At 39.8% G+C, this 16,591-nt stretch overlaps 1 protein-coding gene across 15 annotated transcripts in view; it reads left to right on the top strand.

Annotated features, from left to right (window-relative positions):
- Nucleotides 1-16,591, top strand: part of DNM1 (dynamin 1) — a 224,914-nt gene that overhangs the window by 164,361 nt on the left and 43,962 nt on the right. For all 15 annotated transcript variants that reach the window (XR_016315379.1, XR_016315377.1, XR_016315378.1 and 12 more), the window contains 2 exons: nucleotides 8,810-8,919; nucleotides 10,321-10,432. Coding sequence is in view for 12 of the 15 variants with exons in the window: in XM_089692909.1 (XP_089549035.1) it covers nucleotides 8,810-8,919; nucleotides 10,321-10,432 (222 nt within the window). In the remaining 3 variants the exon portion in view is untranslated. The remainder of the gene's footprint in view (nucleotides 1-8,809; nucleotides 8,920-10,320; nucleotides 10,433-16,591) is intronic.

Below are 16,591 nucleotides of genomic sequence, written 5' to 3'. Positions count from 1 at the left end.
AGGCAGCAGGGTTGAGGGCTGGGGGCTTATGTGGTTGCCCCTGTATTCAAGAGTCCCTGGTGGGTAGTGGATTGCATATGCCCCTGTTGTTAGTGTCCCTGGTGGCTAGTGGTTTGACAGTGGCTTGACATTTGACATTTCAATTTTTCCTTTTTCATACATTTGTAAACCTTTCTAAAATTATGCTTTCACTTTGTCATTATGGGATACTGAGTGTAGATTAATTAGAAAAACTGTAGTATCAGGCTGCAACATGACAACAATGAAAAAAGTGAAGGGGGTCTGAACATTTTATGAATGCACTATATATTTACAAAGATAGCAGTACATAGCTGTGTATAGGAATTTTGTACCGGTACCCTTTAAAATAGAATTTCTATACAGCATCAGTGGGCTGCAACATGTCTCTGGATAGTAAACCCCATGGATGTTGTTAACGTATTAAAAATTTTTTTTAAACAGTGCCTACAGAAAGCATTGAAATACTTCAACAAATTACACATAAAATTGCCATGGTTATTATTTCTCATAATCAGACTTTTTCATATGACTGTGTACTTAATGTTTCAAAATGTTTTTTGTTTTGGAAGAATATACAGTATACACTTTTTTATTTTTTCAGCAAAAGCAAAGTTTTCCTTTGACATTAAAAATGGTGTACATTCACAGCAGAATAAAATATAGACTGCAGCTCCTTAGCCCAGTATATTCTTCCAGAAGGGTAGAGCACCAATTGGCCGTTTGCCACTAATGGTAATAGAAAACATGTGTAGGGTTAGAGCCGTCCAGCCTTTTTTCCATAAGCCCTAGTCTGCTAATTGTGAGATCACATTTCACTCTCATGCAAAAACATTTTTTCTTTTATAAGTACCCAATATGGAGCCTTTAACCACTATCCTACGGGGCACTTATACCCCCTTCATACCCAGGCCAGTTTTCAGCGCTGTAGCACTTTGAGTGACAATTTCGCAATCATGCAACACTGTACTCATATGAAATTTTTCAAATTCTTTTGAGACAGATAGAGCTTTTTTTTTTGGTGGTATTTAATCACATCTGGGTTTTTTATATTTTACTAAACAAACCAAAAACAACTGAAAATTTTGGAAAAAAAAAAATTTCTTTCTTAGTTTTTGTTATAACATTTTGTTTTTAAGTGGTTTTTCTCCTTCACTGATGTGCGGTAATGAGGCTGCAGTGATGGGCACTGATAGGTGGCACTTATGGGCACTGATGAGGAGGCACTAGTAGGTGGCACTGATGGGCATTGACAGGCATCACTGATGGGCACTGAAAGGCAGCACTCATATATGGCACAGTTAGGCAGCACTGACAGGCACTGATAGGTGGCACTGATAGGTGACACTGAAAAGCAGCTCAGATGGGCACTGATATTTGGCATTGATGTGCACTGATATGTGGCATTGATGGGCACTGGCAGGTGGCATTGATGGGCACTGACAGGTGGCACTGATGGGGCCCTGGTGATCAGTGTACATGTTCCCTCCGAGGAATGCCGGCTCTCCTCTCCTCTCGAGCTGTCAGCGTGCCAGCTCGTGAGGACAGAAATGCCGATAACCGGCATTTCCCTATTTACATGTGATCAGCTGTGATTGGACCAGCTGATCACATGACCGAGCCGACATCTTCGGCTCTTGCCGTTGATCGGTGATCCGCTGTGTCCCAGGGACACAGCGCACTACCGATCGCCACGCTGCGCGCTTAGAGTGGGAGGACGTCATATGACGTCATATCCCAGACCGAGAGAACCACCTTGTGCCCGTCATTACCTTATATGGCGGGCAGGAGGCGGTTAAAGACCCTGTCACCAACCAAAGAACTGCAGTTAAAAGTACAGAAAAATCAAGTTTTTACTGTTTACTTTAAGCGTTTTTCCTTTCCATAAACAATTTTTCATTCACTTTCAGTGTACCTCTGAAATTGCTTACAAATTTAACTTCAGAAAAAGTCAATTTCCTACGCAGCCCCCTTCCTCCTGCAGTGTCATAGAACTCACTGCTTTGGGGAGTGTCTAAATATTGTCTGTGCTGGCCCTGCTCCTGTGCTCCTCCCTTTACTTCCCTACATAGTATTTATTCTTTTTTGCTCCTCTAAAAGGCTATGTAGTGTCACTTGGGTAACAGCTTTGAGTCTGCGGGGTTGACATCAGATACAGCGAAGGCTTTACAGGTAAATACCATGCATAAAATACAATAAATGCACATTTGTTTTTAGGAAGAATGGTCTGGTGGCAGGGTCTCTTTGTCTACTGCTATTAGACTACAACTCCCAAAATGCAGACTAGCCATTCATACCTTGAATCTGCACCAGTATAAGCACCCAGGTCAGGTGATGTAGTGTGTCCCTGCAGATAATAACAACAACTTCTGACTGTCAGAAGTGCTCATCAGTGCACATAGAGATTTTCCAACTTGACAGACATTCTGTGTGTGATAAGACCAATCTTTCTCTCACTGAGGAAAGGGAAGTGTGTTTTCAAGCTGAACTCCAGGATAAACAAAATATTGTCTAAATTCAAAAGCCATGTATATTCTTACTTGACTCCGGATGTGCTTAGTGTACTTTCGTGCAGATCTGTGCAATAATCCATTGTGAAATTTTACCTGTGCAGGAGCTTCCTGTAATAATGAAGACCGATCACTGCTGCTCACTCCCCTTGTGCAGGAGGACTGGCCTTGTCTCCACTCTACCCCCTTGTAGTTTTCTGCAGGCATCCTGTAGTGAGTGCAGCCTGCTGTGTCCCTCCCACACCTCTGCACTGGCAATGTGTAGCATAGTGTTGTTGTCACCACTAATTTTTAGATATCTGAGTTTGCAAAGTCATTTGGTTCACAAATAATGGATTCATAGCCTTTGTGGCTATTGTAAAATATATTATACAAAAATGAAAGTTTTTCTGCCTGGAGTTCAGCTTTAACCACTTCCCACCCCACCTATTGTAAAAATGACAGCCAGGCGGGACTTTTGTCATCCTGGGTGGACTCATATGACATCTTCCCAGAATGTGGCTCACGTGTAAACGTGTGGCAGAACTGCAGCGCGATCTGTCACCGGTTGTGTCCACCAGACACCGTCAATGACAGATCACTGTACCGGGCTGCTGGCAGTACCAAATGATTAGCTGTGGCCAATCAGAGCTATACACACTGAATAAATCAATTTGATTCAGTAAAAATGTTGCTTATACCAGTAAAATTCACTGGTATGAGCAATCATAATGTGTAAAAGAAAAAAAAAAAATCCTGATCACTTCCCAAGAGTAGTACAATGTTAATATGGCAACACCATTGCTCTGGTCAGGAAAAAAAAAAATCATGAAACAAAATTACCTTTTTTTCCCTTCTTTTTTACATACTGTACCTGATCACTGCCACACCAGTTAAATAACACTTTACTGCACTTGTGACAGTATGCAGAAAAAAAATATAATTTTAATTTTCCAAAAAATAACAAAAAAATTACGGCTTCAAAAACCCACCATGGCTCTTACTTAAATACCGTGGACTGTCTACTTTCTACAAAGAAAAAAAGGGACATATTTGTACTGTCCTGGCATTTTTGGGCCTCAAGAAATGAGATCAGTTAGTGCATCAGGACTGATTCACATATATAATCAGAAATTGTAGATATTATAACTTTACTACAGACTACATAATAACAATTGAAAAGTAACAGCGGAAAGAGACAGAGAGGTCCATCGAGTCTGCCCTTTTTTTGTGTGCATGGTTTTTTTGAGGGAGCGGTGTTTTTTTTTATGTCTGATTATAGATCTATGCTTGCCCCAAGCATGTTTGAAGTTATTTACTGTTGATTGGCTCACTACCTCTGCTGGAAGGTTATTCCAAGCATCAACTACTCTTTCAGTAAAAAGTATTTTCTGAGATTAGTTTTGAACTTTCCTCCAAGTAGTTTTAGGTCATGTCCCCGTGTTCTTGATTTTGGTTTGAAAATCCTGCCCTCCTGAACCTTATTCACCCCTTGATGTATTTAAAGGTTTCAATCATGTCTTCCCTTTCCCTTCTATAGAAATAATAATAAACACTGATTTGGGTTATTTTCACCACGGAAATGTAGCAGAATAAATTTCGGTCTAAATTTATGAAAAAAGATTATTTGCAAAATTTTTATAATTGAAGCAAAGAAAAACATGTTTTGTTTTAAACATTTTAGCAATAAATAAGGGCGATGATTAAATACCACCAAAAGAAAGCTCTATTTGTGTGAAAAAAAGAGATAAAATTTTCATATGGGTACAGTGTTGCATGACTGAACAATTGTCATTCCAAGTGCAACAGCGCTGAAACTTGGCCTGAGCAGGAAGGGGGTGAACGTGCCCAGTACTGAAGTGGTTAAAAAGAACCAGGCAAAAAAAGACAACTGTACTAGAATCTGAATCTCCAACTGCTTTGGTCCGTTTGAATTTCTTTCGCAAAACTGCTAAAAGAAAAAGAGGAACAGAGCTAACGGACTTCTTAGGAAAAACTACAAATAGGAACCAGTTTTGCTTGTCATGTAAAATTAAAGTGTTTGTTACTGCCTGTTTCACCTCTAGTTCAACCTTTGTATTGTCCGCTCCTGATTCTTTCAAAATGAAATTTTGTTTCAGTAAATTAGGGGGAAAAAAAGGGCAGTGATATTTAATAGGTGTGCCCTTCGCTGTACACTATGATTTTCTTTTCTCTTTTATGATGGTTAACCATGCCACTGTAGTGTTCCAATGTGTTACATTTTATTGTTGTACTTATTGGCTTGGTTCACATCTGTGCGGTTTCCCTGTAGCTGTGTTTGCTCGTAAACAGCAGGCTATTCATTTGAATGGGCTGCTGTATCCACCGAAAACTCAGTAAAAAGGTCCCTGTACCTTTTCAGAGTGCGGTTCCCAGTGTGGGGAAACCACACTGCAGTTAGTCCCAATGGCACCCTCATACATCTCTTGAGCAGCAGCGTGTTTTTCTGTGTGGGAACAGGTGCAGGCCTACTGCGGCAACCACTCACACAAGTGTGAACCTAGCCTTATGCATAAAGTATGATTTTTATAATGCAGAATATATTAGAACATGTCATAGCAGCAGTGAGTAAGCAGTCTTGAAAACTTCATATTTGTATTGCTTTTATTTAAAAACTCATAAATAAAACATAGCCAGGACATTTGTGCCTTTAGGGATAAACTCAGTGCATGGATAGGTGTGGAGCCAGGGTGGAATATCTTGGTGAAGCAGAGCTGATAATCTGCATGCATTCCAACTGGCCATTGGTGCACAAAGCAGAGGAAAGAATAGAAGCCTTTTTTTGTCCTCTTGTAAAAACGTGTTTAAAATAAATAAATTATATATAGTATATATACATTTATATTTTTTTTGTGTGTATAATATATACATACTGTGTGTGTTTCAAGCTTACCCCTAGCGCAGGTGGTCAGACACTATGGGGTTTATTTACTAAAGCTGGAGAGTCCAAAATCAGACTCCCTTCTGCATAGAAACCAATCAGCTTCTAACCTCAGCTTGTTCAATGAAGCTTTGGCAATGAAACCTGGAAGCTGATTGGTTTCTATGCAGAAGGGAGTCTGATTTTGGACTCTCCAGCTTTAGTAAATAAACCCCTATGGCACTATAGCTGGCTTCTGTGTTCTTCACCTATAGCAGCCCCCTTTCCCATAAGGCAAGCAGGCCTACCGGTACTCGGTTGGCCCCAGGTCCTATACACAATGCTGTAGTGCCTGGTTACCACACTGGGAAGGCACGAATGGAGTATAAAAAAAACAAATACTTGCAGTTGGCAGACAGGCAGAGTGGTTCAGTGACAGTTCAGGTAAAAGGCAGGCAATGATCAGAATAGTCAGGGTCAAATCCTCATACAAAAGACAGGCAGAGCTCAGAGAGTAGTTGATATCTGATCCAAAGTTGGTAACGAGGAAATCCACACTGGCAGATAAATAGGGAGCTTGGAGCACGTGTTACAAATGCAATATCACAAGTATGGTCTTGGCTGGCTTAATAACTTCACCTTTTAACAAAAAATAATAAATGCATACTTTTTCCAGGTAAAAAATGTGCATTTGCTATTTTTTTTTTTGGGAGCCAGGAAAGCATTGCACCAGCGATAAGCAGATCGCTGAATCCATACAGGACTTCTACAGACCTGTCAGTGTATCTATGTGCTCGTACCTCGTACAGGCAAACAGATACACTCTGACATGAAGAATCAATTAACTACCACAGCGCTCAAAAGTGCTGTGGTAGTTCATTGAGATCTAAAAGCTGCAACGGCTTGTTGTAAAATCTTAGATGAGAACCTTCCTTTCTGAGCCAGAACACTGAAGATGGGTCATGGATGGGTCTTCCAGCATGACAATGACCCAAAACATACCACCAAGGCAACAAAGGAGTGGCTCAAGAAGAAGCACATTGAGCTCATGGAGTGGCCTAGCCAGTCTCCAGACCTTAACCTCCCTGGAGGTATTCCTGAGTGTAGCTCGGGGTAAAGTTTCAGCACCACAAGCGGTAACCCTGAGCTACACTCAGGAATACCTTGCAGCGTTGCTCCGGGATCTCTTCTGCACTTACCTTGTCCTGCGCTCCCGCGATGTCCCCCCTGCAGCGTCCACGGCAATGTCCTCCTGCGGATGCCGGCATCTGTCTTCCGGGTTCCGTTCCCTGCGACATCGGGACGTACAGGGGATGGAACTGGCGGGAAATTTGAAAGTTGTAAAAGTGACATTCACTAAAATCACATAGTATTACATTACTATGTGTATCAAAGCATTTCACATACATTTTTTGTCCCTAGTGCTTTGTTCTGTGCCCTGCCTGCATTTTTACTGTTCTTTCTGCCTGGAAACTGAGAAATGTCCATAGCATCCAAAAAGCGTCCCTTTAAGTCAAAAGCGGTTTTAGACCAGCTAGAGAACAGCGATAGTAAATCAGAACCGCTTGCAGAATTGAGTGATAATGATTCGTGGGGGAATTCGTCATCAGACACTGAAAACGGTTTTGCTCAGCGATGTGCGAACTTGGCGCTATATTTAAAATTTCAGTGTTTTTGGTTTGATTATATTATTTAATTAAATTTATTATTATTATATTATTATTATATTATTTTTTATGATTATTTATTAAATTATAATTTATGATTTTGTGTTTCAAATTTTATCATACCCGGGATGTTTACTAGACTCTTGTTCGGACAGATTTCAGTGAGTTATTCCTAAAAATTACAGGCCTACAATAAAAAAAACATATTTCCATGCAAAAAAATGTACTGCTTTGAGCACAGAAATATGGACATAATCAGACTGCTAGGGAGTTTAATCCTATAGAAAATTATGGAGGGAGCGACAGCCAAGAAACCTTAAGGATTTAGAGAAGAGTGGACTAAAATCCCTCCTGAGATGTGTGCAAACCTTGTAACCAACTACAAGAAACGTCTTACCTCTGTGCTTGCCAACAAGGGTTTCTCCACCAAGTACCAAGTCATGTTTTGCTAGGGGATCAAATACTTATTTTACTCACTGAACTGCAACTCAAATTATAACATTTGTATCGTGTGTTTTTTTTTTCTGGAATTTTGGTTGATATCCTGTCTCTATCATTTAAAAAACACCTATGATAAAAATGATAGACCCTTAATTTTTTGTAAGTGGCCAAACTAACAAAATATACAGGGATCAAATAATTATTTTCCCCACTATATATAACACACACACACACACACACACACACACACAATAATATTTTTTTTTCTACCAAAATCAGGATCATTTAAAAGTATGTAAAATCGGTTTTGTTCTGTAAGGTACTTTCAATTCAGCAGATTTAGTAGCATATTTATAAAGTAGTGGTTGAATATAATTTACTGATCATTATTCAAACCCCCCCAATCTGAACTGTCTTCCCATTAAATACATGTGCTCTTCACATTCTCCCGCATGTTTGCAGAATCCAGTCATATTTGATGCCATTTGCTCACAATCCATATTCCCCATGATGAATAGGAAAACCAGGTCCCAGGACAATTTTCCATGTTCAATCTAGCAGTCCCCAACCAGATCGCTTTAAAATATTTTTGCGATCGAACAATTTTTTTTTTCTTTTTGGTGAATTAGCATTGCCATGATTCACTCCTCAATGCACTTTTGACATGCTGCATATATGGATTTAGCCTAAAAAACTGGTTGACAAAAGCTTTCTTCTCTGCCTTGCTAATTCTTAACTCTCTCCCGAGGGTAGCAGATCAAAATGCTAGCAGGTGCTGCTGAATTCAGGTGAATCTAGGCACCCCAATATGTCTAGATTTCCCTTCTTTTTTTGTTAGTAAATAGTGTAAAGGAGAATACATGCCCTTTATAAGGGCAACACCATCCAAAATGTGTACTTTTGTTTTTCTTGGGTGTTGGCAAGTCAAAGCTCAACTAGATTCTGAGGGGATTCATAAGGGGGAAATATATCTGCCAGTGCAAAAGCCAAGAGATAATGTCCAATTCATCTGATGGATTCTGTCTGATGCGCAAAAAATCGGGTAGTCCAACTGCTGGGGAGTCGCATATTTTTCATATCCTTATGGCTGAGGAAGTCAGAAGATTCCCTCTGCTGGAGTCTATAAGAAAGAAGTCTGATATTTGAGTTTTGAATGGTATAGGCCTTTAGAACAGAAAAAAAAAACTATTTTTGTTGTTGCTAATATAGGTAAATGAATTGCAAGTTTTTGTTCTTTTTCAGACAGCATTTTCAGACTTTGCCATGCATGCACTGTCTTATTTCTAATAGTATGCATTGTTTGCCCTCTACAGGAGAAAGAGAAGAAGTACATGCTGCCCGTGGATAATCTAAAACTGAGAGATATTGAAAAGGGATTTATGTCCAGCAAACACATTTTTGCCCTATTCAATACTGAACAAAGGCGAGTGTTTTTGTCTAGATGTAATAAAGTGTGTGGGGGTATCTGTTAATATAAATTAAGAGCATCAGTTTCTAACAAATGTCATAACCTTACCTCATACCTTTTAGTAGTCAGATGTACCCAACATTCCCATTAGATAAGATTTACATCCCCTGCCCTCCATCCCATAATGTGCCCAGGGGCTTGAGTGACCTATCACCAGATGAGAACATTGCCATATGCATGGCCATTTCACACTGGTGGCGTTGCTTATAACTGGAAAGAACAAAAGGGACCTCTGACCCCACAGATTGTTTGTTCAAAGTTTGGTTGGCCAGGAGTCATGCATGGAGCCCATACACATGGAACCGTCGGCCAAAAAACTGCCAGATTGGGTACCTATCCAGTTTTATGGAGGCAGAAGCAGATGCTGCAGGCCAAGCATTGTTTGGACGATTTTGAGAACCTTGCCTGATCACTATGCCCCTGGATATATACTGGGGTTTTCTGGGGGTTTCTACTCTTTTCCTCCATACACATGCAAGAAATGCAGAATCTCTCTACTACTCAGCTACTAATATTTATGGCCAGCTTTAGACTTTGTGTTGCCCCTTTGGAGCCAAGCTTATGCCCTGTTCTGGGTCCTAGTCCCTGTAAGCTTTGTAGAGTTTTTGGTTGGGATAAAGATTCTAGTTCTAGGTCTACATTTCTCCTGTTAGCCAGACCTCACTATTAAATCAGCTATGCACAAGCCTTTATATAGATGTGAGCTGCCTGATGCTTAGGAGTCCCTGCTGCTGGATGAACAGGCTGAGTGCTGAAAGAACACTAAAAGGTGCATGTGCTGCCTTGTTGGCTTTGGTGAATATTAGTCCAGAACCACCCTGAGTTTAGTTTAGTGGCTCTCACAAGCAGATGTTTTATTTTTCATAGTATACACCTGCTGTACAAAGCCTATAAACTGTGTAAACAATTATTGCTTTGTTGAATAAAAGTGCAGGACAAACCTTTGTTTACTGTTCCTGGGTGTCCCTGTCTCATGCATGGTTTACCACTGCCAAAGCCAATTGAGCCTGCCTCCCTTAGACTAGCCAAATTTTTGTTTATATTTGTCTTAGACAAAGTAGGGAAGGCTTAAGACCTTTGTCAGGTTTTTTTTATTGTTGTTTGTGCTTCTGTTTTGGTACGTTACTGGTAGGTTTCCCTCTTTAACACTTGTTCTGGTGACAACTGTGCTAGAAGGAACTTCCCCATACTTTGAAAAAAAAAAATCTTCTTACTTCCTGATGCCTTTCCAAGTTAAAAGTAAATTCCCCCCTGTAGGCGAGAGGTAGCAAGAAGCCACTCTATCAAATACTTCAATAGATGAGAACCAATATTACTATTTTCACAGAATGATCTTGGGTTCTATTCTGTTTCCAGGAATGTTTACAAGGATTACCGTCAGCTGGAGTTGGCCTGTGAGACTCAGGAAGAAGTGGACAGTTGGAAGGCATCTTTCTTACGCGCTGGTGTCTATCCAGAGCGAGCTGGGGTATGTACCAAGCCTGAATACCAAGACCACCTGATTGGTGACATCTTTTATTCTATGCTATGTATAATAGAAACCTCCTGCGCTCAAAAAGTGAATGTAACTCGTTAAGGATAAAGCTGCTAACACCTGCACCTTATTACCTGAAAGTGAAAATGCTAAATATATATAGAGAAATGGTGTAGCGCTCTTATTACTAAATATATAAAAGTAATAAAATAATAATAAATGGTGATCACATCCCCTATGGGGTATCCAAGTGAAAAACAAATAACACATTGAATATGCCTTTGCACCACATGTTATGGGTCTCATAGCATGAGGTCAAAAGGCTTTTTTACTGCTGAACAAATGTGAGTGTATTGGTTTATATTACCATTTATCTTTAATAAACAATATCCCACTATGGAGGTTCTCTCTTTATATGGATCCTGTGGAAGCTGGTTATATTAATTATAGCCAAAGGGGAATTTGGAGCTGATCCTGACCTGGAAGGCTTACACGTATTTGTCTGATGTGAGGTTTGGTCTGCATTGGAGGATACCATTAAGAGGAATCCATTCTTGGAGGGTCCAGGAGTGATCCAAAAGCTAGTAGGCCCTTTTAGGGTCACAGTAAGGAGGTGAGGAGCCAATTTAGCTATATTTGAATATATGAATGCTGCTGCCAGACTTATCCACCTTACTAACCGTTCTGTATCTGCCACCCCTCTCTGCCAATCCCTCCACTGGCTTCCCGTTGCCCAACGGATAAAATTCAAAACATTAACAATAACGTATAAAATAGATAATATAAAATTAATGTGCAGCGCTAAAATTGAAACAGGTATACACAACAGACTAGCGTATAATAACTAGCGTAAAATAAAATTCAAGATTCACAGTTCATACAGTTGTGTTCAAAATAATAGCAGTCAGACATCCCTAACCTGATCAATCACTGCTTTTGGTAGAAATTATATTTCTACATGGCAAATAATTTACTAGCAGGTGTAGTAGAGTAATAGAAATTCAACAGACCCAACAGTCATGACATGCATGCTGATGATTCTGTGTAATTGAATCACTAATTGAAAGGGGCATGTTCAAAATAATAGCAGTGTGGAGTTCTATTAGTGAGGTCATTCATTCTTTGAAAAACAGGTGGCAATTATTGCCCTTATTTAAGGAAGGAAGGCAGCAAATGTTGTACATGCAGACATTGTTCAGAAGAACAGCGTACCTTGATTAAAAAGTTGATTGGAGAGGGGAAAACTTATAAAGAAGTGCAGAAAATGATAGACTGCTCAGATAAAATGATCGCAAATGCTTTAAAATGGCAACCAAAACCTGAAAGACGTGGAGGAAAGCAAAAAACTACCATTCAAATGGATAGAAGAATAGCCAAAATGGCAAGGACTCAGCCAACAATCAGCTCCAGGAAGATCAAAGAAGGTGTAAAGTTACCTGTGAGTACTGTTACAATTAGAAGACGCCTATGTGAAGCCAAGCTATCTGCAAGAAGCCCCCGCAAAGTCCCACTGTTGAAAAAAAAAGACATGTGCTGAAGAGGGTACAATTTGCCAAAGAGCACATTGACTGGCCTAAAGAGAAATGGTGCAACATTTTGTGGACTGATGAAAGTAAGATTGTTCTTTTTGGGTCTAGTGGCCGGAGACAGTTTGTCAGACAACCCCCAAACACTGAATTCAAGCCACAGTACACTGTGAAGACAGTGAAGCATGGTTGCGCAAGCATCATGATATGGGGATGTTTCTCATACTACGGTGTTGGGCCTATTTATTGCATACCAGGGATCATGGATCAGTTTGAATACATCAGAATACTTGAAGAGGTCATGCTGCCTTATGCTGAAGAGGAAATGCCCTTGAAATGGGTGTTCCAACAAGACAACGACCCCAAACAAACCAGTAAACGTGCAACATCTTGGTTCCAGACCAACAAGATTGACGTTATGGAGTGGCCAGCCCAATCCCCGGATCTTAATCCAATAGCAAACTTGTGGGGTGACATCAAAAATGCAGTTTCTGAGGCAAAACCAAGAAATAGAGAAGAACTGTGGAATGTAGTCCAATCATCCTGGGCTGGAATACCTGTTCACAGGTGCCAGAAGTTGGATGACTCCATGCAACACAGATGTACAGCAGTTCTCAGAAACAGTGCTTATACAACTAAATATTCATTAAGTGATTCAAAGGAAAGCAAAATCTTCAAACATTTTTCAGTTTATATAGTGAATGTTTGAGTTTGTAAAGAATACAAACACTGCTATTTTTTTGAACAGTCTAATATTCACTTTTCTTCTATTTTTTTAGAGAAACAACACACATTTGATATATTTTTCTTCATGTTTTGATTTGGAATAGAATGTGTAGTGTTCCCAATGAATTTGTGTGTATGGAAATAAAAGCTATTAGAAGGGTTTTGAGCTTTATTCACTTTTTTCAACACACTGCTATTATTTTGAACACAACTGTATATATATCATATATAAGTTCATCAGGTGACTTTGGTGCTCGTTATTCCTGTGTCTTCTGGAAACGGTGGATGTGCATACAAGTGTGTAAGTAATGCGCACTCACCAGAAAGCGCAAGTTAATGTGCGTTAATAATATATCCTGATGTTGTCAAATGGTCATCATGGGGTGAAACAGGAATCCTATGCCCTTCCTCTATGGGTAGATGGGTCCTGAGATGTGGGTTGGTTAGTATCAGGATAATCCAGAGTTCCCTTTTATGGGATAGGTGGGTGCAGCCCTCTGGGTCTAGTGGAGGCTCCCTCTCTGGAGGTTAGGATAGCTTTTCTCCTCAGCAGTATATAGCAGTCTTGTGACTTCTATCAGCATTTGGCTGAGCACTAGTTAAAAGCTTGTAGGAGGAGTTTTTATGCTCCTCTGACTGCTCTATGAGGCTGCATGACCTCTGACCGTCTGTCTGGACAGTGCTGTCCCTGTGCTGATCACATGCACTCTCCAAATGTACAGTAAGATACGCGCCAAAGCTGCATTCCACTACGCTGTGATTCTCTTCCTACTTTTGGTTTTGGCCACAACCGGAAGTGACATCACCTGGCTCTGTCCTCCGACCTGTTGCGTCAACCCATGTGACTTCCTCAGGGATAGCTATTCATAGCCATTTATAACTCTGCCCCAAATTACGTCAACGATCTTGTCTCTAAATATCATCCAAACCGTACTCTCCGCTCCCCGCAAGACCTCCTGCTCTCTAGCTCCCTTGTCTCCTCCTCCCATGCTCATCTCCAGGACTTTTCCAGAGCTTCCCCCCATCCTCTGGAACTCTCTACCCCAATTTATCAGACTATCGCCTACTCTGCTCACTTTTAGGCGATCTCTGAAAACCTATCTCTTCAGTGAAGCCTATCCTGCCCTCAGCTAATAATGGAATCTTCTACTTTTCCAACCAGTCCATCCCCCACAGTTACTATCTTTTGTACCACTAGCCCCTCCCTCCTAGATTGTAAGCTCCAAGGAGCAGGGCCCTTCTTTCCCTCTTGTATTGAACTGTATTGTTGCTGTATTGTCTCCCGTTATATTGTAAAGCGCTGAGCAAACTGTTGGCGCTATATCAATCCTGTATAATAATAATAATAATTGGACTCATCACCAGAGGCTGCAATGCACAGGATCACCTGCATGTTTTAACCTTTGTGGAACACTGGTGTCACATTATTTATGTTGGACTTTTGTTTAGTACAACTCATATTGCAATATTTTATATAGGGGATTTATATGTTCATTTATTATTTGTTTTGAGGCTTTGGATGTGAGTTTATTAGTAGTATTGTATTCGCATACGTTCTTTGGAGTGTCTTTAGCACTGAGCACTTTTTTCACCATAATTGAAATACCTATCCCCCAGTGCTGGAATCACATGTGTGGGTCACTATTTATTTATTTTTTTGATTGTCAAGTTTTGTGTATCACTAATCTCAATTGAGATTTGGGACATTCAGCACTTTATTGTGTATAATTGGATCACAATAGGTCTATTTTGAGACCATTGGTTTACATTACATATTCACTGTGTTATTTATTTGTTTTTCACTTGGATACCCCATAGGGGATGTGATCACCATTTTTTTATATTATTGTTATTTTATTACTCTTTTATATATTTGGTAATAAAAGCGCTACACCATTTCTCTATATATTTTTATTCTATGCTGCTTTTTTTTTGATGACCATAAGTACTTACCTTTCCTGCCTAGCTGAAATCGATGCTGTAAAAACATCTCCTTAATTCTGCTGGAAAACCCATACTTGTAATAGTACCACTTTCCAGGTCCCCTGTAGGTCACAGTGGTTCCACCTGCTGCTCTCCTCTAGATAAAGGATACAATAATGATATGGAGGTCTGCAGGAGGAACCACTCAGAGTTGCAAGGATCTTGGAGATTTACACATTTGGAAAAGCCAGTTTGGAGATTGTTTTGCAACATGCACAGACAGACGGCGAGGGAAGTATTTACTGTCTTTTTTTACAGGAAAAGATTTGTTGGGTATGTTTGTATAGTGACAGGGTCACTTTAATTAATTTCCATCACTGAGGTCTGCAGGCACACAGTCTATGGAGCTAATAGCATCCCTTTTTTCAAAGAAGATATTCTTATTTTACTGGGCCTAACCAGGTCACATTGTGACATTGTGTTTGTTTACCTCTGCTGCCTATAGACAGAAGCCTACATACTGTACCTAACAGTAAATCCAGCTCTGTAATGAAATTATAGTACTGAATATTAGACAGTCCAAGAAGACATGCCACAATATGTTATCTGTCTGTGTCCCGGAATTGTTTGTTACTGGGGACTGGTCATTTGTTTATGCTCTTTATGCATTCATCTCAACGTTTGCTTTTTTGATGACCTCTTGGAGTTATAAGAACCTTATTCTTAGGAGCTATCTAAATAACAATTACTTATATTTTTGGTAATAATTCAAAACCTACACAAATCATTAATATGCTCACCACCAAAATGTACAACTGGAAAATTATGTTTTCACTTTACCAAAAGTTCTTTTTTTTTTTTTACACAAAGCAGTTAAAATTTACTGCATGCCTTATTCTTTGTTGTTACGATTGATTTATTGCTTTATATTATTATACTGTCAGCTAACAAAAAAACAAATTGCACTGGCTTTTGCTCTTTAAAATACCAATTAGTTCTAAACAGCAATAAGTATGGGGTTACATGAGGTGGCTCTTGACAACAGAAGAGCCATTCGAGGTGGAGATAAAGAAACTTTTTATGAGACCTATTAATGAGAAATAAAGGGTTGCACTGGTTACATGGCTTTCATATTAAAAATAGTCTACAAACCCTATTCCAACCTTATTTTCTTACAGAAAATCTATCTTAAAAACTACCCAAAAAACAATAAGATCAGAACTACTCTGCTGTGAAATCATCAAACTGAGACAGCTGAAACTTCCTCGTCTGCTGCATAAATTGCTGCATGGCAAAGTAAATAGCAAGTCTATCTTTAAACAACAATGCCTCACACAATAGATGACTAAAGGTTTGTGGACACCTGACCATCACACCTACTATGCACCCAAATGTATGTAGATACCCTTGGAAATTACTGAGGTAAAGGCACTGCTAATGCTACAGCATACAAATACATTTTAGACAATTGTACCTTCCAGAATTGTGGTAACAGTTTGGAGAAGGCCCTTTTTTGTTCCAGTATAACTATGGCCCTGTGCACAAAATGTGCTCCATAAAGACATGGTTTAATAAGTTTCGTGTAGAGGAACCGGAGCATCCTACACAAAGCCCTGTCCTCAACCCTACTGAGAAACATTGTAATGAATAGGAACACACATTGCAAGTCAGGTCCTGTTGCCAAACATCAGTACCTAACCTCAGAAATGCTCTTTTGGCTCAATCAGCACATATTCCCACAGACCTTTTCTAAACTCTTGTAAAAATCCTTCCCAAAAGGATGAAGGCTGCTATTGCACAATACCATATTAATGCCCATGGTTTTGGAATGGGATGCCTAACAAGCTGTCCCTGTGTACAAAGTGAGCTCCATAAAGACATGGTTTGATGAACTAGAGAAGTCTGCACAAAGCCCTGACTTCAACCCTACTGAACACCTAGGGAATGATTTGGCATGCTGTTTCCCTTTTTCAACATC

This window comes from Staurois parvus, unplaced genomic scaffold, assembly GCF_062004578.1.
Source record: "Staurois parvus isolate SC_StPar_1 unplaced genomic scaffold, SC_StPar_1.0 ptg000608l, whole genome shotgun sequence".
Lineage (NCBI taxonomy): Eukaryota > Metazoa > Chordata > Amphibia > Anura > Ranidae > Staurois > Staurois parvus.
Note: the sequence above shows the minus strand (reverse complement) of the source record. Positions and strands in the feature narration are given on the sequence as shown.